Raw genomic sequence first — 20,235 nt, forward strand, 5'->3', positions numbered from 1 at the left:
TTCTGAGCCATGGGTTTGTCCAGCGGAGGTGACATTTGCCCCCTGGTTGTGTGGCACAGATGTGATATGGTGGCTGGGTGCTTGGTCAGCCTCGGGTGGGTGACGGCCTAGCAGGCAGCCCTAGGCCCGGACAGGAAGAGCAGACCCGTGGCCGCGGCAGTGCAGGGCTCTGCCTGGGGTCTAGGCGGATCCATCCCAGGGAGACCTGGGTCCCAGAGGATGGACTGGGTCCTGTTGTCCCAGGGGCCGGCAACTTGTGCTGTGCCCCGAACTGTGGCAGCCCCCTGTCCCTAAGGACCTGTGCTGCACCACCCAGGTGGGCAGAGGGTAGCGGGCAGCTCAGACTCACACTTGTGCTTCTGAGCTCACCAGCTTCCGTGTCGAGTGGGGGCAGCGGATCCCCAGCACAGGGTGGACTCCATGTCTCTCCAGCTGGGGAGGAATGTGATCTCTGGGGGTGGGTGGGGGCCTGGGGTGAGGCTAACAGGGTGGGCAGGAGTTTGCCAGGTGGATGAGTGGGGGGTCAGGGGACCCAGGCACAGGCCCAGGTTGGGCCTGGACCCACTAACTAGGGCCCAGGCGTGGGAGCCCATCTGGGGGGGTCAGGGAGGTTGTGGGTGGTGGGCTCACCACATGGCCTCTCCCGCGCCTGTCAGTAAGGTGACCATGTTCCCCACCAGAGACAGTAGTGCTGCACTGGGCAGCGGTCAGCTCTGACAGCACCTGATGGACAGTCTCCACCCGGCCTCCTCCCTGACCATCGCCTTGATGGGGCCCCTGCCCCACTCTGGCTGGCAGAGCAGACCCTCCCCCTTCCTGGGTCGTGGGTGTGGGGAGCATGGACCCCCCTCCTTTTCTCTCCTTCCTTCCTTTTCTGTGGCCTGGCTGGGCTGGCGCTGGGCTGAGCGGCTGGGCGGGCAGTTGGCCGTGGGCCAGGAGGGGGGACTGGGTGTGGCTCAGCGAGCAGGGGGGGTGCCCCCAGCCCTGAGGGGGTGACTCAGTCTTCCCTTCCCGGCCGCAGCAGCCACTGCCGGTGGCAGCTCAGAGTTTCCAACAGGAAATGAGTTCCAGCTCCAGGCTGAGTCAGGGCCGGAGGGCGTGGGCTCCCCCTTCCCCGAGGTCCCCCAGGCTGAGCGGGATCTGAGCACCACCCTGGGCACAAGAGGACGCCCAGGGCACCTCGGGTGCTGGGTGGGGCACAGGGCTTTGGCCAGGTCTGTAGGGGTCCTGATGGCTTGGCTAGGAAGGTTCTGATGACATTGGGAACTGTCGACTTCTCAGAGTTTTAAACATTATCAAGTGCGGCTTCCCTGGCGGTCCAGTGGCTGTGACTCTGCGCTCCCAAAAGTGGCTGTGACTCTGCGCTCCCAAAGCAGAGGCTGCTTTCAGTCCCTGGTCAGGAAACTAGGTCTGACAGGCCCCAACGGAGACCTGGCACGGCCAAATTAAATGAAGAAATAAATACTTTAAAAGTTATCCAGCGATGCGCCACAGACCCCTCACTTGCTCACAGCATCGCCCCTCTGGTCCGTCTGCAGAAGGGCAGGTCAGCACGTGGGCCCAGCTGCCACGCTCGTCACAGCGGCCTTGCTCAGGTGGACCGCCTCTGCCCGGCCATCCCCGGCCAGGGAGCCGCGGACCCCTTCCCCTGTGCCATGGTGGTCTGCTCATCCATGTGGGAAGGTGTCCACTTGCTTGTTCTGCCACTTACCAGTCAGTCCCAGGCTGAGTCCCTGGCCGGAAGCCCCCAGCATGTGGGATGGATGGGCTGGGTGAAGAGCGAGTGGTCCTGGAGGGCCCCTGTGAGACATGCCCTGAGCTGAGCCCTGACCAAGGAGGACGGCGCTCAGAGAGCTGCCAGGAGGACGGACAGGGTTCCTCTGGGGTTACTGGAAAGATGGACCCAGGGGGAGTGGGTTTCGTACATGAATTTCATTTCTCAATGAGCCTGGCTCAAAACTCAGAAAGATCTGGAACTTCAGTAGAGAAGAGGTGCCGTCCGAACACGCTCACCCCTGTGCTCCAGCAGCCTCTATGTTGCGGGTGCAGGTGCCCTGCAAGGCTGGCTGCTCCTGGCCACGCCACGCACCTGACTGTCCCACGGGCTTGTCCGCAGGCGCAGAGCCCTGCTGCTCCCTTTCACAGCACATGGCGCCCCTGCCAGCCCTCCATTAGTCTCCAGTTTTGTGTCCGGTTGTCTGCGGGGAGACCTGTAGAACTCTGGCGGGTTTTCTAAGCAGGTTACAGTACGATTAGGTTTGTCTTTTACCGGGTCTCGCGGTGGCTGGGCAGTCCAACGGCGCGAAAAAAGTGCAGAGGTTGGTACTTAGCTAGGAGATGTCCCTTTGTCAAGGCTGAAGGCCTGGAGGATGAGGCAGGGGCTGGGGTGGTGCAGACTTCTGGGGCCGGTGCTGGGTGGGGAGGCTGCCGGGTGGGGAGGCTGCCGGGTGGGTGGGCTGGGCCGGCAGGCAGAGGAGGGCCCTCCAGCCACACCTGAGGGCTCAGGGATTGCAGGCGGGCTGGTCCGACCCGTCGTTCCACTGGGCTTCACTCTGCCCGGCTCGCTGACTAAGGGGTGGCCGTGAGGAGGAGCCAGGCTCCCAGAGCTGGGTGGAGAGGCCTGGGCTCTGGAGAGCCCTCCCTTTGCCTCCCACCCTTTCCCTCCTTCCTGCCTTCCCTTCCTCTCCTCTCTGCCGCTCCAGAGCAGCCAGGCTCATGGTCGGCAGCTATGGACAGGTACAGCATGGAGGAGCTGATTCAGCTGGGCCAAGGTAGGGCAGCGCTGGGCCAGGGTCGGGCCAGGGTGCAGGTCTTCAGAAGGAAGGGGTCCAGGTCTCCAGATGGGGCTCTGCTTTCCCCACCAGCCTGTGGCCGGGGCCCTGCAGGGGCAGGACCGCGGATTCCGGATGAGCATGGCTCTGTCTAGAGATGCTGCCTGTGGTGTGTCTGGGGCGGGATGGACGTGTCTCAGGGCGCCAGGCTTTGCCCCAGACTTCCATGCCTCCAGGAGCTGGTTCCCCCTGGTGTTGGAGCATGGAGTCCTCCGAGGTGGAGCCCAGCCCTGGCCTTCAGAGCTGGCCCCTGCAGGCCGATTTCCTTCAGAATTGTTTCTGAAGCATGGGGTTGATGGGCAGGAGACTTGGGTGGGCCTGGCCCTCCACCCCCTCCCCGTTGCCCCTGGCCTCCCCACGTGGGCTGGGGTACCCCTTCCCTGGCAGCCAGAGGCCAAGTATGGTTTGCTGTGCTCTGCTGCCGGCTGCCCACACGCTCCAGGCAGTCGACCAGGGCTGATGTCACGGCCTCGGGTGGCTGGGGTGTTCCTCGCCGGTTCTGTGCCTCAGTTTCCTCAACTGTGTGGTGCAGTGATGTGCAGGGCTTACTCCTTGGAGTTCTCAGAGGGTCAGACTAGAATGGCCCTGCGGGCTTCCTCCATGGGGTTCTCAGAGGGTCAGACTTGACAGGGAGGAGGGGGTGGGATCGTGACCTCCACCTGCTGTTTCCTGAGTGCACCTTGGCCCTGGGGACGTCTGAGCCCCCTGGGCTTCCAGGGTCTGTGTGGGCCTGGGGCCAGCACCTGAGCGTCCTGGGTTGCGGGGGAGGCCCGGCCCCATCTGGCTTGAGACCTGACCTTGGGAGGCCGTCCCGCCCGTCCGTCTGGGCCAGGTGTTGTTTGGTGACCTGCCGGGGGCAGGGGTGGTGGTGCTTGCCAGGGTGGCCTTTCCCAGTGCTCCCCCACTGCCATCGACGTCCCGCGGGGTGGGCAGGGTGGGAGCTGCAGGCCTTTCAACAGGGACTGGAGCCCCCAGGCCCGAGGGCCACCCTGCTCCCAGGTGGGCCCCGACACCCAAGGCTTCCCCTGTTGGACTCACCGTGGGAGCGGGCCTGGCGCCGGTGCCCTGGCTCCGCACGTCATGTTCTAAGTCGGGACAGATGACGGGCCTGGCCTGCCCTCCTGGGATATTTATATCCGCGGGCCCCCTGCCCACCCCCTCCCCCACGGACACAGCTCTGCTGACAGCAGCAGCGCCGTGCCCTCCTCCACGCACCTCCGCGCTTGCTGCTGCCTCCGAGGGGCCTGTGACCCTCCCAGCACCTACACCCACTCGCTGTCGACCCGTGGGCCCCGCCGCTGTCCCCAATGAAGATTGTGCCGGGTAGGTGGAGCTGCCTCTGAGAGCCCAACGGGCGCTGCGGGGGCCCACCCCCTCCCTGTCTGCTGTCCGCGGAGGGGTGGGGGGCGTCGGGTTTCCCTGTCTTTGACAACGGTTGGGTCCGCTGCGAGCCTGGAGGCCAGCGAGGACCGGGGCGCTGGCAGCTGTCGCCAGGGGCACCCTTGGAGGCAGAATGGGGTGCTGGGCGTCACGGTCACCCCCTGTGGGGGCGGGGGAGGCCCGTGTGAGGCCGCGAGGGCCAGGGCTGGGCTGGGGGTGGGGGGGGCTGCGCTCAGCCAGGCGTCCCTGCAGGCCCCTCCTCCTGGCGGGTGTGGCCGCGGGTGAGCAGGGGTTAAGGCTCCGCTAACCTTGAGCGTGCGAGCGGCGCAGGGCCCGCGGAGCGGCGCCGTCGTGGGAGGTGGGGCGGGTGGGGAGCGCGAGTGGCCGGAGCGGGAGGGAGGCGCGGCCGGGAGAGCAGTTGGTGCGGCGGCGGAGGCCGACAGTGGTCGGGCGGTCCCGCAGGGGGCGGTCCCTGGTCCCGGGCACCCCCAGCCGTCCTCCGCTTCCTCGGGGAAGGAAGGGGGGCTGCCCGGCTTCGAGTAGCCCTTCCGAAGGGTGGCTGCGCCTGCCGAGCGCGCAGGCCGGCGCCTCCAGAGCCATGGAGCCCTCGGGCAGCCTGTTTCCTTCCCTCGTGGTCGTGGGCCACGTCGTCACCCTGGCCGCCGTGTGGCACTGGCGTAGGGGGCGCCCGCGGGTGCAGGATGAGCAAGGTAAGGCCGCTGGTGGCCACCCCCGGGGCTGCTGTTAATTGCCGCCACCCGGCCAGGGGGCTGAGGGCGGGGCGGGCGAGGGGCCGCCTCCCTCCCGCCCCTGAATTTCCCTATGCCCGCCCCTTCCTGTCCTGGAGGCTCGCGCGGGCACTTGGCCAGACAAGGTGTGGACCCCCGGCCGCGCTCCCTGTGCTGAAGACCCCGCCTGCTTGTCTGGGCAGGGCCGGGACTCTGCCTCCGACAGCCTGGAGCCCGCTGCTGGGCAGGGCGTCAAGGGAGGGCTGGGGGAGGTCTGGACAGCTGGGGAGGGGGGCGGCAAGGGGCAGGGGCTTTCCGTCCGTGAGGGAGGCCCCTCCCTAGCAGCCCATATATGGCGACCACAGGTGACTGTCAACACAGAAACCGCAGCGGGCAGGTGCAGGCGTCCCGGGGACTGAGGCGGGGCCGCCGCAGGAGGTGGGGCTGCGGGAGCTGGACAGGTGCCTGAGCGCCCTTGACCAGGGCCCAGTAACGCCTCGGGGACCGGCGGCCGGGCTTACCCTGCCTTCCCCAGGCTCCAGGTCACCCGTTCGAGGCTATAGCTCTCGGCAGTGGCGCCCGGCCCAGGACTGGGTGGAGCCTGCCTCCACTCCAGTGAATGAGCAGGGGACTGGGGTTCTGGCCAGAGGGACGCCCCCCCCCCCCCCCCCCCCGCTCCCCGGGACCTGCAGGGCTGCCCGGGCCATAGCCTGAGGCGGGGAGGCTTGCACTGGGTGGGGGTAGCCAGGGCCGCCCCTGGTGGGCCTACTCTGCTGGAGCCTGGCCGAGGTCCAAGTCCGGATGGGGCTCCTAGGCGTGGCTTTGGGGGCTGGGGAGGGCCTGGTGACTCATCTGTGGGGACGTTCAACAAAACGGTTCAATAAAACGCTCAGGTCAGCGCTCCCCGCCTCGGTTTGGCCCTCCCTCCTTCAGCTTTTGTATCCTGTGCCCACGTGGGCACGGAGCTCCCCTTCGGCCGCTCCCTGGTCCTGCTGCCCTTGGCGCCCCTTTTCGGTGCTTCTGCTCAGTTCTCAGCCCCCTGCTCCGCACACCCGGCCTTTCCCGCGAATCCTGCGGGAGCTGGAGCTCGTCCCGGGAACGCCAGGCTCGGGCAGTTCCCAGCCTCTATCCTGGGGCCGCAGCCTCCCCCGCTGCCCCCAGGCGCAGCCGGCTCCTCTCCCTCCAAGCGGGGGCGCGGCTTCCAGGTCTCCGTGGGGCGGGGCGGCCGCCGGGGGCAGGCTCTCAGCGTCCGGCCCGGCGGGGGAGGGTGTGGCACGCGGAGCCGGCGGCCTCGCGGCGGCCTCGCGTGGGCCGGGAAGCCGACGCGCCGTCCTGTTTGCTGTCCGCAGGGCGCCGGGCTCATGGCTGCGCCCGGCACACGGGGGGCGGGCGTCGCTTTCGCCGCGCAGAAGGAGGTCGTGCTGGAACGGCCGTGCTGGCTGGATGGGGGCTGCGAGCAGGCGCGCAGGGGCTACCTCTACAGGCAGCTGTGCTGCGTAGGTGGGTGTGGCTGGAGGGGCGGTGGTGCCGGAGGGGGCACCCGTCTCCGTGAGCGCCAGGGAAGGCCGCGGGGGCCGGGGGGCGGTGCCCGGCTCAGGCGCAGCCCCGCCCCCAGGCTCGGTGCGGAAACACCTGGGGAGGAAGGTGGGGTGGAGTCCCCTCTGCCCCCGAGTTCCCTCCGGAGTAGGGGGTGGGGAGCGGGGCTGGCTGGCAGGCCGGGGCCGCGGGTTCCGGGCACCGGGCTGTTGGCAGTCTGCCCGCGGGAGGTGTGGGGTGGGAGGGGTCGGGCCGGGGTTGCAGTCTCTGCGCCGCCCCGCGCTCTCGGCGTCGGCTCCCTTCTTGTCTCCAGGCTTCTTATCCCGGGAGCGGCCCCACTAACTAGATTCTTGCCTTAGTTTCCAAATCTGTGAAAGGGGGCAACGCTACCCTTCAGAGGACCGCGGGCAGCTCTGGGGGACACTGGCCTGGTGGACAGGGCAGGAGCCGCAGTGCTGGGGAGGGCCAGCCGAGATGTGCAGCAGCCTGGCCTACGGGGGCGGGCCGCGGGGCTGGGCCGGCAGGGGAGGGGTGGGTGGTCTCTTGACCTGAGGGCCTGAATAGGATGGACGGGGAAGGGCGCGTCCCTACAGCCAAGGGTGAGGGACTGGCCAGCAGAGCCGCAGGGAGCGCCTGAGAGGACACTCTCTGAGATCCCGGGGGGGGGGGGGGGGTGGTCTGGAGGCAGCAGGGCGTGGTGGGGAGAGAGAGCTGGGCTTGGGAGGTGGAGGTGGAACCCTGTCCAGTATAGCAAGCCAATATCCTTGGAGCCCCTGAGTGGCAGAGAAGACGCTGGAGAGGGGCTTGGGGTGGGGGGTGGGGGGACTCCCAGCTTGGACGCTCAGCCGGGATGCCTGGCAGTGGGTGTGAGCCATCCTTGGTGACCCTACACTGGGGCGCTGGCCAGCGTGGGGTCTGATGTGGGATCCTGGAGCAGCTCTGGGGGGTGAAGGGCTCATGTGTGGGGCCTCTCCGGGCCCTGCGTAGAAGGGGGGGGGGTCTGTCCAGAGTGGGGGAGCGAGGTGACCTGCTGCAGGGCCTCTGGGGTAGGGGTGGGGGTAGTCAGCTCCACCTGGTCCGGCGTTGGGGGGGGTCCCCTACCCCCTGGGGTGTGGGCGCCCCCCCCCGTGGCCAGAGAAGGGCAGCGGCTGGGTGGGGTGAACCTTTCCTGGAAACGAGGCCCAAGGCGCCATGGGGGTGGGGCAGCGGCTCCCAGCTGGATCGCATCAAGCCAAGTCTCAGACTGGAAAATTCTGTGGTCAGGGCGATGCATTCTTTCCTGCAGTGGCTGGGCAGCTGGGCAGTGCGTGGCCAGGGCCGTGGTGTGCGAGACAAGAGGGAGCCGGGCAGCACCCCTGTGCCCTTTGTCCTACCACCTTTACAACCTGAGTGGCTGATATCCGTGCGCCCTGCCCGCCTGCAAACAGCCCCCCACCCAGGCTGCCCCCAGTGCCCTAGGTGCGGCTTTCTTGCCCGTGAGTCACCCTGCCTGCGCCCTCTCCCCTCCCCTGACTCACTGGCTGGGCCCCCTTAGGGTGCTCCCCTCTGACCTGAGGCCCCCCTCCCTGACTCGGGGCAGAGTTCCGCAGCTCAGGGCTGGGCAGTCCTGCCTGGTGAGTCAGCGCTCAGCTATGTGCCCCCTCCTGCCCCGCGGAGCACTCTGCCTTCGGATGGGGGCACTGCTCCAGGACAGGCTTGGTGGGCCGCTTGGGAGGGGTCCAGCCCTCACTGGAGCCTGGTGGCCCTGGAGCCAGGGGTATAGGTGGGAGCCTAGCAGGGTGTAGGGTGTAGGGCGTGTAGGTCTCTGAGGGGTGATTTAGGAGGGCTTCCAGAGAAGGCAGCCGGCCCCCCCCAAGCCAGGTGTCACTCCCCTTGGGGGTCCCTCCTTAGAGCCCCTCCGCCTGGCAGTTTGGGCAGGCATGGGGCGGCCCTGGGTCAAGTCTGAGCTGGTGCCCCTCCAAGACGCATGACCTTGGGCTCCCTGGCCCAGTGGCACTCAGGCACCCCTCCCTGAGGGGCCCCCTTTGGAGTGGCCCTGGGCACGGTGTGCGGTTCCCTGTGACCCGACACTTGTCTGTGTGCCGTGAGGTGCAGGTCCCCTGGCACCCGGGTTCCTTGAGGGGCTGCTGCGGGCAGGGTGGGTGAGGAAACCCCTGGGTTTCCTGTTTCTGCCCGGCTGTAGTAGGTGTGGCCGTGGGGGAGGGGCTGCCTTCCTGCTTCCAGCTGGGACACTCCTTCTCTGGGGGTGTGCAGGCTGGGGTGGGGCTCCAGGGGCGGGGACAGCGGCTAGGGAGTTCCGAGGGCAGGGAGTGGCCCGCACTGGGCTCCAGCGGAGCTGAGTGAGCAGAGCCCACCGAGCGAGAGCGAGTGCGCCGTGCCCGTGCCGAGCACCTCTGCCGTGGAGTGCCCCGCGGCCGCGAGCGCAGCACCTGGGGTGGGCCAGAGCGCTGAAGGGGCAGGGCGGCACCATGTCTCAGCAGCGGCTGCGGGTGCCCGAGCCCGAGGGCCTGGGTCACAAGAGGACCAGCTCGGAGGACAACCTCTACCTGGCCGTTCTCAGGGCCTCAGAGGGCAAGAAAGGTAGCGGGACTCTGCACCGCAGGGCGGGGCAGGCGCGGGACAGGAAGGGCCCAGTTCCTGCCGCAGGAAGCCTGGCATTGGGTGGGGTGGGGCCCAGACTGTGAGGCTCTGAATTTAGGGGACAGACTCTAATACCAGCGTTGGCCCAGGTGCAGAGTTAATGGGGGGCCACCCAACCATGCCCAACACAGAGAGGCTGGCAGGGGCCTCTGGGCCTTGGGTAGTCGGGGGCGGAGGGCTCTCCATGCCCCGGGAAAGGCCCGCCATCCTGCGGGGGGACAGAGGTTCCCCTCGCCCAGCCCTGCCCAGTCTGGGTCCAGGCCTGCTCGGGCCCCCGAGGCAGCCTGTGTGGGGGTGGGGCAGGCCAGGACTTGTGTGCTGTGCCTCCAGGTGTGGCTGCAGCTCCAGACCCTCCCATTTTGGGAGACCCAGCAGTGGGCACCCGCGGGCCTGGCCCCCGGCTTCCGTCCAGGACTGTCTGGGGCCTTGTTGGGCGGGGGCAGTGTGATTCTGAGGCCATCTTCAGTGGCACCAGCCACTCTCTGCATGGTGGTCACCTCCTGGGGGCTTGCGGGGCTTCTCCCAGGCCTAGGTAACCTGGCCTTGTCTCTCCCAGATGAGCGGGACCGTGTGCAGAAGAAAACCTTCACCAAGTGGGTCAATAAGCACCTCATCAAGGTTGGTGGTATGCGCACACACGGTTGTGAGCATGTGTGTAGGAGTGCCTGCGTGTGTGTGTGTGTGTGTGTGTGTGTGTGTGTGTGTGTGCAGGGTCGCGGGGGTGGAGGAGGATGCCCTGGCCGTCCGTCCCAAACAAGGGCTGGAGCCCCCTCTGCGCCCACGTGTGCGGGCCCCCCTTTCTGCCCTGGGGGCCCACCTCCCACCTCTGAACCTGTCCTTTCTGTCTGTTTCCTCCCCTGGCTCACTCATCTGTCTCTTTCCTTCTCCTCCTCCTCCTCCTGGTCTCTCCTGGTCTCTCTAGCACTGGAGGGCAGAGGTAGGTGCCTCCTTGGGGGCGGGCGTCTTCTGTGGGCCCCCTGCCTCTAGCCTTCTGGACCAGCCCTGCGCTCTGTCCATGCAGGCTCAGAGGCACATCAGTGACCTGTATGAAGACCTCCGTGATGGCCACAACCTCATCTCCCTCTTGGAGGTGCTCTCTGGGGACAGCCTGGTACGTGTGTCTGCCCGCCCCTCTGTGACCCTGCCTGCCTTCCCTCCTGGTGTCTCACCGGTGACCCCCCCCAACTCTGTGTCCGGCCTGGCCTCAGCCCCCCGCGCCTCCTGGTCAGTGTCCATTCTGGCCTGGGAGCCGCCTGACCCCTGTGCCTGGGCACATGGCCCCGCCGCCCACCGTGCTCAAGCCTTGACACTGTAACCTCATGCTCTGCTCTGCTTTGGTTTCTCTGCTGCTTGGACTCTGAACTTTGACCTCTGCCCTTTACCCTTTGCCCTGCTCTGGCCGGGCAGCCAAGAGAGCGGGACGTAATCAGGAGCTCGCGCCTGGTGAGTGGATGTGCCTGCTGGCCACGGCAGCACGTGGGCTCCAAGAGCCCGGCTCACCCGGCTGATGGCGCTGGGGTGGGCAGATGGCCCTGCTTCGAGCTGCCCAGCAGCCCACCTGCCACACTGTCCAGGGCCGGAGGCCCACAGGGGCTGCCACCACTGGGCAGGAGGACCCCTCCCCCAAACTACTACCCTCCTCTGGTGGCTTCCTGGCTATTGTGTCCTCCCCGCCCCCTCCTTCCTTCCCGCAGCCTGGCCTTGGACTTCCCAAACCCTTGCTGGGCCAGTGGCCCCCCTCCCAGTTGGGGTGGGTGACCCGGGGTAACGGTCATGGATGCCCCGGGGGCTCAGGGGTGCTGACCGGCGTGCCCTCCCTCCCAGCTGGGGTGGGTGACCCGGGGTAAGGGTCGTGGATGCCGCAGGGGCTCAGGGGTGCTGACTGGCTGACTGGCGTACTCCCCTTGCAGCCGCGGGAGAAGGGGAGGATGCGCTTCCACAAGCTGCAGAACGTGCAGATCGCCCTGGACTACCTCCGTCACCGCCAGGTGAGGCGCCCACCTGGCCACAGGCCCCGGCCCCTTCTCCGGCTGGCTCGTGGGTGTGACCGAGGCCCGCTTGCTCTCAGGTGAAGCTGGTGAACATCAGGAACGATGACATTGCCGACGGCAACCCCAAGCTGACCCTCGGCCTGATCTGGACTATCATCCTGCACTTCCAGGTAGCGCAGCTGCCCACTTGACCCTCTGCTGCCTCCAGAGTCTGCAGGGTGGGCCTGGCACCTGGCGCCTTCCCGTCAGCCTGCGCTACCGCCCTGTGCTAACTCCATGGCCTGAAGGCCTGGGCCTCCAAAGCCTGCCTATCCTTCGCCCTCTGGCCCTGGCTCTCCCTGCAGAGGCACGCGTTCTCTGCTCTGTGTGGCCTCCCGCCACAGGGAAGGTTCTGGAGAGGCACCCGCTGCTCGGGCTGACTCACCCACTGCCTGCCCAGCCGCACAGGAAGCCGCAAATCTGAAAGCTGGGCAGGCAGAGCCAGGCTGGCACGGCAGCTGAGTCATACAGGCGGGCAGACCAACAGACAGATAACTGGGAACAGACAAGCTGGCAGATTTGGGCCTAAAGGATTGGACTGAGTGCAGGGCCAGGCCCAGGCTGCAGCCACATGTGCCCAGTCCCAGGACCCAACCCTGGCCTGCAGCCAGAGAGGCCCTGACCACCACCCCCCCGCCCCGCCACACACACACACCTCATGACAGCCTTCTCTAGGCCTGGGGCTTCTGGGTGAGCCCCTTGCACGCACCCTCCACCAACTCTGATCCTGCCTTGGTGGGTGCAAGGTGTAGCTGGGCTGAGGGAGCGCAGGGTGGCGTGGGCTCGTGACGCTGAGGGGTGGTGGGTCCCAGCGGCTCCTTGACGTGGGCAGGACACGCTTGGCCTCTGCTGGCCGGTGGCTCGTGTACGCTGACGGGGCTGCACCTGAGCCCCGCCTCCTGCCCACTGTGCGGGCAGATCTCAGACATCCAGGTGAGCGGGCAGTCGGAGGACATGACGGCCAAGGAGAAGCTGCTGCTGTGGTCCCAGCGCATGGTGGAGGGCTACCAGGGCCTGCGCTGCGACAACTTCACCTCCAGCTGGCGCGACGGCCGCCTCTTCAACGCCATCATCCACCGGCACAAGTAGGCCGCCAGGCGGGGCGGGGCGGTGCCCGAGTCCCTCGGCCGGGCGACTGCAGACATGCTGGGGCGAAGGGGACGGCGAGAAGGCGTGTGCTGCGCACGGGGAGCCGCTGCCTGGGGAGATGGGCTCTGCTGCCAGCTGCCTCCCCAGGAGGTCCGGCCCGGCCCACACCCTTCCCGTCGCCTCCCTGCCCTTCCCAGTTTCTTCGAGGCCAGAGGACCTCAGGGCTGCTGGTTTTCACAGCCATGAGCACTGGCCCCACACTGATGCCCCAGAAGAGGCCTGAGTGGGGTCAGTTCTTGGGGGAACCTCAGCCTCCACCCAGGACCCCAGGGCCTGGTGGACAGGGTAACTGCAGGGAGCCCAGACAAGCACCCCACCCTGGGCCCCAGCACCCCACCCTGGGCCCCAGCACCCTGCAGGCCCCAGGAGCTCCTGAGGGCGGGGCCTGCACCTGGGGGCAGGGCCTGCACATGGGCCGCCTGTGTGGGCGGGACTCAGTGCCATGTGGGGGTTGCTTCTCAGGGCGAGTGTGGGCTGGGGCTCTGTGTCTCAGGGATCTGCAGAGGGTCTCTCTGTTTGCTGACCTTCCCAGGGGGCCTCGCTGCTCCCGTGTCCCTGCCTGCCTGCCCCACCTGCCCCTTTGCCCCCAGGCCCATGCTCATCGACATGAACAAGGTGTATCGTCAGACCAACCTGGAGAACCTGGACCAGGCTTTCTCTGTAGCAGAGCGGGACCTGGGGGTTACACGTCTCCTGGACCCCGAGGGTATGTGCCACTGCCCCCTCCTCTCTCCCCGCTCCCCCCAGCTGGCGCCCCTCTGACCCCCCTCCCTTGCAGACGTGGACGTCCCTCAGCCCGACGAGAAGTCCATCATCACCTACGTCTCGTCCCTGTACGACGCCATGCCCCGTGTGCCGGATGTGCAGGATGGGGTGAAGGCTAACGTGAGTTCCAGCCGGCAGGGCCAGGTGGGCGGGGATGAGCGGGCCGCTGGCGGCCCCTCACGCCTGCACCCTCCCACCAGGAGCTACAGCTGCGCTGGCAGGAGTACCGCGAGTTGGTGCTGCTGCTGCTGCAGTGGGTCCGGGCACACACGGCCGCCTTCGAGGAACGCCGCTTCCCCTCCAGCTTCGAGGAGATCGAGGTGGGTTTCCCTGCTCTGCGGGGTCCTGTGTCCACTGTGGGCACCCAGGTTTGGCTACTGACACCCCCCTGTCCCCAGATCCTGTGGTGCCAGTTCTTGAAGTTTAAGGAGACGGAGCTTCCGGCCAAGGAGGCGGACAAGAACCGGTCGAAGGGCATCTACCAGTCCTTGGAGGTGAGGGGGACCTGGAGATAAGGGAAGCCGCCCAGGAACTTGGGGCCTGGGGGTCCATCCAGCAGGCTTGGTCTGCCTCCTCACTAAGCTGGGGCCAGGGCTGGTTCAGGGCAGGTGGGCCCAGGGCCTGGGTGGCTTGGCACCCCCATGCTTGCTGGCCTTGGCCTGAGCTTGGCCTTGCCCACAGGGAGCGGTGCAAGCAGGCCAGCTCAAGGTGCCCCCTGGCTACCACCCACTGGACGTGGAGAAGGAGTGGGGCAGGCTGCACGTGGCCATCCTGGAGCGGGAGAAGCAGCTCCGAAGCGAGTTTGAGAGGTGGGCAGGCAGGCGGGAGGGCGGGGCGGCGGGTGGGGCCCTGCAGGCAAGGAAGCCACCCGAGGGTGAGTCACTGCCTGGGGAGGAAACCCCCACCCCTGGGCTGGGAAACCCACACTGGGGCCAGCTCAGCTGTGGGCCGCAGGCCGGCAGGGAGGCCCGGAGCAGGAGGGAGCTGTGCTCCGAGGCGGGAAGCCTGGCCGGCGGTTGCCACTCACAGAGGGGGGGCCGTGCTTGCTCTCGACCGCAGACTGGAGCGTCTTCAGCGCATTGTGAGCAAGCTGCAGATGGAGGCGGGGCTGTGTGAGGAGCAGCTGAACCAGGCCGACGCCCTGCTGCAGTCGGTGAGGGCTGGGCCTGGGCAGGGGGGCTGGACGGAGGGAGGAGCCCCAAGCCCAACACGCCCTGCAGCCGCTGCTCCTGCCTCCTGGCGTGGGGCCATCTCTGACCACTAGATTGGGCAGAGCCGGCTCCTGGGCACCAGGCCCGCCCTGAGCCGCCTGCTGGCTGGATGTGGCAGGAGGGGACCCAGACCGTGGGTCCTGGGCTGGGGCTCTCTCAGGGAGGACTTTCTTGGGGTGGGTGATGGGCGACAAGGCTGAGAAGCACTTGGCTCTGGGACCCAGTGGAGGCTTTTGCACTTGACCCCGGTCCCCACAGAGAACTGGGCCTGGGGGTTTGGCCAGAAGCCTTAGAGAGACACATATAGTGCTGGCTGGGGAGGAAAGGGAAAGGACAGGCTGGGCCTGGAGGCGGGGGTGCAGGGTGGCCAGACTCTGAGTCAGGGCGATTGCCTTGCAGGACGTCCGGCTGCTGGCCGCAGGCAAGGCACCGCAGCGGGCGGGCGAGGTGGAGCGGGACCTGGACAAGGCCGACGGCATGATCCGGCTGCTGTTCAATGATGTGCAGGCCCTCAAAGATGGGCGGCACCCTCAGGGCGAGCAGATGTACCGCAGGTGGGATGCACCCCTCCAGGGCCTGTGGTGGGCAGCCCTGTTCCTCGACCCCCCTGACCTCTGCCCTGCCCACAGGGTGTACCGCCTGCATGAGCGTCTGGTGGCCATCCGTACCGAGTACAACCTGCGTCTGCGGGGCACGCCACGGCACCCTGAGCTCGAGGACTCCACTCTGCGCTACCTGCAGGACCTGCTGGCTTGGGTGGAGGAGAACCAGCGCCGGGTGGACGGTGCTGAGTGGGGTGTGGACCTGCCCAGTGTGGAGGCGCAGCTGGGCAGCCACCGCGGCCTACACCAGTCCGTCGAGGAGTTCCGGGCCAAGATCGAGCGGGCCCGCACGGACGAGGTGAGCGGGCAGCAGGTGTGAGGGTGGTGGACGGCAGGGGTAGGCAGGTCCTGGCCGCCACAGGCCTCACCCTGCTGGTCTCCCTCAGGGCCAGCTGTCCCCCGCCACCCGGGGTGCCTACCGGGACTGCCTGGGTCGGCTGGACCTGCAGTACGCCAAGCTGCTGGTGAGTGGGGGCCAGGCGGGAAGTGGGTGCAGGGAGGGGTCCCGGGAGGAGGCGGCAACTGACACAGCCCCCGCCCGCCTGCCTGCAGAACTCCTCCAAGGCCCGCCTCCGGTCCCTGGAGAGCTTGCATGGCTTCGTGGCGGCCGCCACCAAGGAGCTCATGTGGCTGAGCGAGAAGGAGGAGGAGGAGGTGGGCTTCGACTGGAGTGAGCGCAACAGCAACATGGCCGCCAAGAAGGAGGCCTACTCGGTGAGGCGGGGCCCCTCGGTGGGTGGCCGGGACCCCTCGGTGAGGTGGGGGTCTTCCATGGCTGGGCCAGCCCAGGCCCTGGGAGCACTCGGTGGGAGCCAGGGTCCCCAGTGCTGCCTTGGCACTGCCCCTGAGGCCCCTGCCCTTGTCAGGCCCTGATGCGTGAGCTGGAGCTGAAAGAAAAGAAAATCAAAGAGATCCAGAGCACTGGGGACCGCCTGCTCCGGGAAGACCACCCTGCCCGGCCCACAGTGGAGGTGAGAGGGGCCTGCAGGGACCCCTCCAGGCGCCCCTGGGGGGAGGGGCAGGGCTGGGGACCCACCTGGTCACCCCTGGTGGGGGCGGGGCTGGAGGGCCCCTGGTTGGTGGGGCGGGGGCCTGGGGCACCCCAGCCCAGGAGGCAGGCGGGGCCTGACGGGCACATGCTGTGTGGCAGTCCTTCCAGGCAGCCCTGCAGACCCAGTGGAGCTGGATGTTGCAGCTGTGCTGTTGCATCGAGGCTCACCTGAAGGAGAACACCGCCTATTTCCAGGTGAGGCCTGGGCTCCCCCCATGCCTAGCCCACTGCAGGGCCCCTCTGCCGGGCTGCAGGTGTGCACTGGGTCCATGCACTGTCTCGCTGACCTTAGTCAGTGCTGTCCCCAGGCTTTGGCCTGGTCCCTTGGCCTACACTGGGGCAGCCGGGGCCGGTCAGAGCAGAGGCTCTGACCCTCTGCTGCTGCCCCAGTTCTTCTCAGACGTGCGGGAGGCCGAGGAGCAGCTGCGGAAGCTGCAGGAGACTCTGCACAGAAAGTACACCTGCGACCGCTCCATCACTGTCACGCGGCTGGAGGACCTGCTGCAGGATGCCCAGGTGAGCCGCTCGGCCGGCTCAGCGCTGTGCAGCGGGTGGGGGCAGACGCGGAGGCCCGGGGGTGCGGCCGCTGGGGCTAGAGGGCAGCTACAGCTGCGGGCGGTCCAGGGCTGGGGACGGCACGGGGGGCGGCAGGCCTGCTGTCTGGGCTGATGCTCGGGGAAGGTCCCTCTGGAGGCAGAGGGTGGCGACTGGAGGCACCAGCAGAGGTCAGGGGAGGTCGGACGGGGGGAGGTCAGCATAGCGGGATGGGTGGGGGTGGATGAGAGCTTAGTGGCAGGGGCCTGGCGTGAGGGTAGGTAGCTGCCCAGAGCCAGTACGAGAGCCGACCTTGGGGCCATGGGAGCGAGTAGGGGCCTGAGTCAGCCGCTGCGCTGTCAGTCCCATGCCATAGGAGGCCCACCGGCATCCCGAGCTGGACAGTCTGGGGCAGGTGGGGCTGTGGTGGACACAGAGGCGGCCAAGCATGGCGCTCAGGCCAGGCGAGACACAGGAGAGGGGCTGGGGGCCCTGCTGGCCAGGGTTCCTGCGTCGGGACAGGCGCAGGCAGCTTCCACTGGACTCTGACCTGCAGCCTAGGGTGGTCCTTGGTCCCTCAGAGGGGCTGAACCGGAGGAGGTGTGCACCTTCCATAAGCACCGGGGAGGGCAGAGGGGAGAGGGGGAGGATGCCACGGCATCCTCCCCGAACGACACAGCTGTGGTGGGTGTGGGGAGGGGCACTCAGTCCTGCCCAGGGAGGAGGGCGTCAGTGGAAGCCCAGGGGCTTGTCCTGGCGAGCGCCCAGCCCCGCCACATTCCAGGGACCATGGGAAGGAACCCCTGGTCTCAGGGCATTGTGGGGCAGCCAGGGACATGTATGCATTTCCTGGGGCAGGCACGGGGGTCCTCACAGAGGGTCTCGGACCCCCCCTACACCCACCCCACCCCCGCAGGATGAGAAGGACCAGCTGAACGAGTACAGGGGGCACCTCTCAGGCCTGGCCAAGCGGGCCAAGGCCATTGTACAGCTCACGCCCCGCAACCCCGCCCAGCCCACACGGGGCCGCGTGCCGCTGCTGGCCGTTTGCGACTACAAGCAGGTGGAGGTGAGGGCCTGGCCGGGCGGGCGGGGCCTTGGAGGGGGCTGGGCGTGGCCACACGGTGACGGCTCTGGCTGCTGCAGGCGACCGTGCACAAGGGTGACGAGTGCCAGATGCTGGGCCCCGCACAGCCATTCCACTGGAAAGTGCTCAGCGGCTCCGGCAGTGAGGCTGCCGTGCCCTCCGTGTGCTTCCTCGTGCCCCCGCCGAACCAGGAAGCCCTGGAGGCTGTGGCCAGGTGCGTGGTCCTGGGCGGGGCGGCCAGCTGGGTGGTAGGGCAGCTGCCTGGACACCTCTGACTGTGCCCTGCCCGCCAGGCTGGAGGCCCAGCACCAGGCCTTGGTCACATTGTGGCATCAGCTGCACACGGACATGAAGAGCCTTCTGGCGTGGCAGAGCCTCAGCCGTGATGTGCAGCTCATCCGCTCCTGGTCCCTGGTCACGGTATGGTGGCCCTGCGGGTACTCAAGGCTAGTGGGGTGTGGGGCCTCTCCGCGTCTACGCTCATCCCCTGGTCCCTGGTTGTGGTACGGTGGCCCCGCTGAGTGCTCCCGGCGGATGGGGTGTGGGTCTCCCCGCAGCTATGCTCACCCCCGCCCACCTGCCCACAGTTCCGCACGCTGAAGCCTGAGGAGCAGCGCCAGGCCCTCCGCAGCCTGGAGCTGCACTACCAGGCCTTCCTGCGGGACAGCCAAGACGCCGGCGGCTTCGGGCCTGAGGACCGGCTGCAGGCCGAGCGCGAGTATGGCTCCTGCAGCCGCCACTACCAGCAGCTGCTGCAGAGCCTGGAGCAGGGTAGGTGTGGGCAGCGCGGGGGTGGTGGGACGCTCGTGGGGGGCCGCCCGCGGTTGGGCAGCGTGCGAACGGGACGTGTTCCCCAGGCGAGCAGGAGGAGTCACGCTGTCAGCGCTGCATCTCAGAGCTCAAAGACATCCGGCTGCAGCTGGAGGCCTGTGAGACGCGCACGGTGCACCGCCTGCGGCTGCCGCTGGACAAAGAGCCCGCGCGGGAGTGCGCCCAGCGCATCGCCGAGCAGCAGGCAGGCCCCGGCCCCTCCTCCCCCCACCGTACCGTACCCCGCCCCCGGCTCCCAAGGGTGCTGCCTGTCGGGCTCGTAGGCTCAGCTTGCCTCCTGCTCTGTCTCCTCAGAAAGCACAGGCGGAGGTGGAGGGGCTGGGCAAGGGGGTCGCCCGGCTCTCTGCTGAGGCCGAGAAGGTCCTGGCCCTGCCCGAGCCGTCCCCTGCGGCCCCCACCCTGCGCTCAGAGCTGGAGCTGACCCTGGGCAAGTTGGAGCAGGTCCGCAGCCTCTCCGCCATTTACCTGGAGAAGTGAGTGTGCCTGTCAGCGGCCGGGGGCGGAGACCGAGGGGTCTTGAGCAGAATGGGAGGGTGCGGACAGGCTGATGGGCCGGGCGATGCGGCCACGAGGAGGGTCCGCTGAGGGATAGCAGGCGCGGATCTGGCCAGGGTGTCGTGGGGTGGCCAGAGGGGTTCCGTCCTGGCGTGCCTGCAGCTGGCTTCCCGAGGACCAGCCGAGGGGTGAGAGCAGTTGTGGGAGGAGGACTGGCACCCCTGCCCACAGGATACCGGGAGGTCGGGGTGGGGGGCGGTCACCAAGATGTGGAAGGCGTGTGTGCAGAGGCAAGGGGCAGGCGCATGGGGAGCCTAAGGGGGTGAGGAGTGCTGGGGAGGGGGGCGTGTCCAGCAAGGGTCAGAACCCAGCTTGGGGGGCACTGGCAACCTCAGGGGAGGAGCTTCTTGGTGGAAAGTGGGGTCAGGTGGGCCATGGGTGACACAGTAGAGACCCAGGGTGCTGAGAGGGCCCTCTCCCCAACAGGCCCTTCCCCGCCCCCCGCCCCCAGCCCGGTGCCCCCAGGGAATGTGGAGTCCTCCCCAGGACCCCTCCTTCCTCCCCGCCCTCACTCCCAGACACGGGCACCTTTTCCCCCACTGTTCATTTCGGCATATACATTCATGTGGCTTGTAGATCATTTTCAGAAGCTTTGTGGGAACCCCCCACGCTCAGTCCCCCATGAGTCTCCCTCCAGGACCTGACCTTGGTCCTCAGCCTCTCACTCAGCCTGTCTTCATGAGGCCCTGCCCTCCCCTAGGCTCAAGACTATCAGCCTGGTGATCCGGAGCACGCAGGGGGCTGAGGAGGCACTCAAGGCCCATGAGGAGCAGCTCAAGGAGGCCCAGGCTGTGCCCGCGGCCCTCCCAGAGCTTGAGGCCACCAAGGCTGCAATGAAGGTACTGCCGCCAGCTCGCGCCCACTGCCAGGGCCTGGTGGTATCAGGGGTGGCAGCCGGGGCCTCAGGCTGAAACGGCTCCTCTGCTCTGGTCCAACAGAAGCTGCGGGCCCAGGCGGAGGCACAGCAGCCTGTGTTCGATGCCCTGCGGGATGAGCTGCGGGGGGCACAGGAGGTGGGCGAGCGGCTGCAGCAGCGGCACGGCGAGCGGGATGTGGAGGTGGAGCGCTGGCGTGAGCGGGTCACCCAACTGCTGGAGCGCTGGCAGGCCGTGCTGGCCCAGACCGACGTGCGGCAGCGTGAGCTCGAGCAGCTGGGCCGCCAGCTGCGCTACTACCGGGAGAGCGCAGACCCGCTGGGCGCCTGGCTGCAGGACGCCAGGCGGCGGCAGGAGCAGATCCAGGCCGTGCCGCTGGCCGACAGCCAGGCCGTGCGCGAACAGCTGCGGCAGGAGAAGGTGGGCCCGG

At 67.9% G+C, this 20,235-nt stretch overlaps 1 protein-coding gene across 15 annotated transcripts in view; it reads left to right on the forward strand.

Moving 5' to 3' along the window:
- The window catches only part of PLEC (plectin), a 56,530-nt gene that overhangs the window by 24,091 nt on the left and 12,204 nt on the right, over positions 1–20,235 (forward strand). For 4 of the 15 annotated variants that reach the window (XM_055545557.1, XM_055545569.1, XM_055545566.1 and 1 more), the window contains exons 2-27: positions 9,672–9,733; positions 10,137–10,226; positions 11,026–11,103; positions 11,184–11,276; positions 12,064–12,230; positions 12,885–13,000; positions 13,073–13,179; positions 13,260–13,379; positions 13,458–13,553; positions 13,741–13,868; positions 14,119–14,212; positions 14,670–14,824; positions 14,900–15,170; positions 15,259–15,336; positions 15,425–15,586; positions 15,739–15,843; positions 16,023–16,118; positions 16,314–16,439; positions 17,374–17,526; positions 17,604–17,758; positions 17,838–17,964; positions 18,132–18,315; positions 18,402–18,559; positions 18,670–18,848; positions 19,631–19,769; positions 19,869–20,225. In XM_055545557.1, coding sequence (XP_055401532.1) covers positions 9,672–9,733; positions 10,137–10,226; positions 11,026–11,103; positions 11,184–11,276; positions 12,064–12,230; positions 12,885–13,000; positions 13,073–13,179; positions 13,260–13,379; positions 13,458–13,553; positions 13,741–13,868; positions 14,119–14,212; positions 14,670–14,824; positions 14,900–15,170; positions 15,259–15,336; positions 15,425–15,586; positions 15,739–15,843; positions 16,023–16,118; positions 16,314–16,439; positions 17,374–17,526; positions 17,604–17,758; positions 17,838–17,964; positions 18,132–18,315; positions 18,402–18,559; positions 18,670–18,848; positions 19,631–19,769; positions 19,869–20,225 — 3,596 coding nt within the window. Of the gene's footprint in view, positions 1–3,999; positions 4,155–4,588; positions 4,922–6,212; positions 6,440–8,789; positions 9,056–9,671; positions 9,734–10,037; positions 10,053–10,136; positions 10,227–11,025; positions 11,104–11,183; positions 11,277–12,063; positions 12,231–12,884; positions 13,001–13,072; positions 13,180–13,259; positions 13,380–13,457; positions 13,554–13,740; positions 13,869–14,118; positions 14,213–14,669; positions 14,825–14,899; positions 15,171–15,258; positions 15,337–15,424; positions 15,587–15,738; positions 15,844–16,022; positions 16,119–16,313; positions 16,440–17,373; positions 17,527–17,603; positions 17,759–17,837; positions 17,965–18,131; positions 18,316–18,401; positions 18,560–18,669; positions 18,849–19,630; positions 19,770–19,868; positions 20,226–20,235 lie in introns of those variants that run through there. The other 11 variants (XM_055545556.1, XM_055545565.1, XM_055545554.1 and 8 more) reach the window with 9 other exon arrangements.

Source organism: Bubalus kerabau, chromosome 14 (assembly GCF_029407905.1).
Source record: "Bubalus kerabau isolate K-KA32 ecotype Philippines breed swamp buffalo chromosome 14, PCC_UOA_SB_1v2, whole genome shotgun sequence".
In the NCBI taxonomy this organism is placed as follows: Eukaryota; Metazoa; Chordata; class Mammalia; order Artiodactyla; family Bovidae; genus Bubalus; species Bubalus kerabau.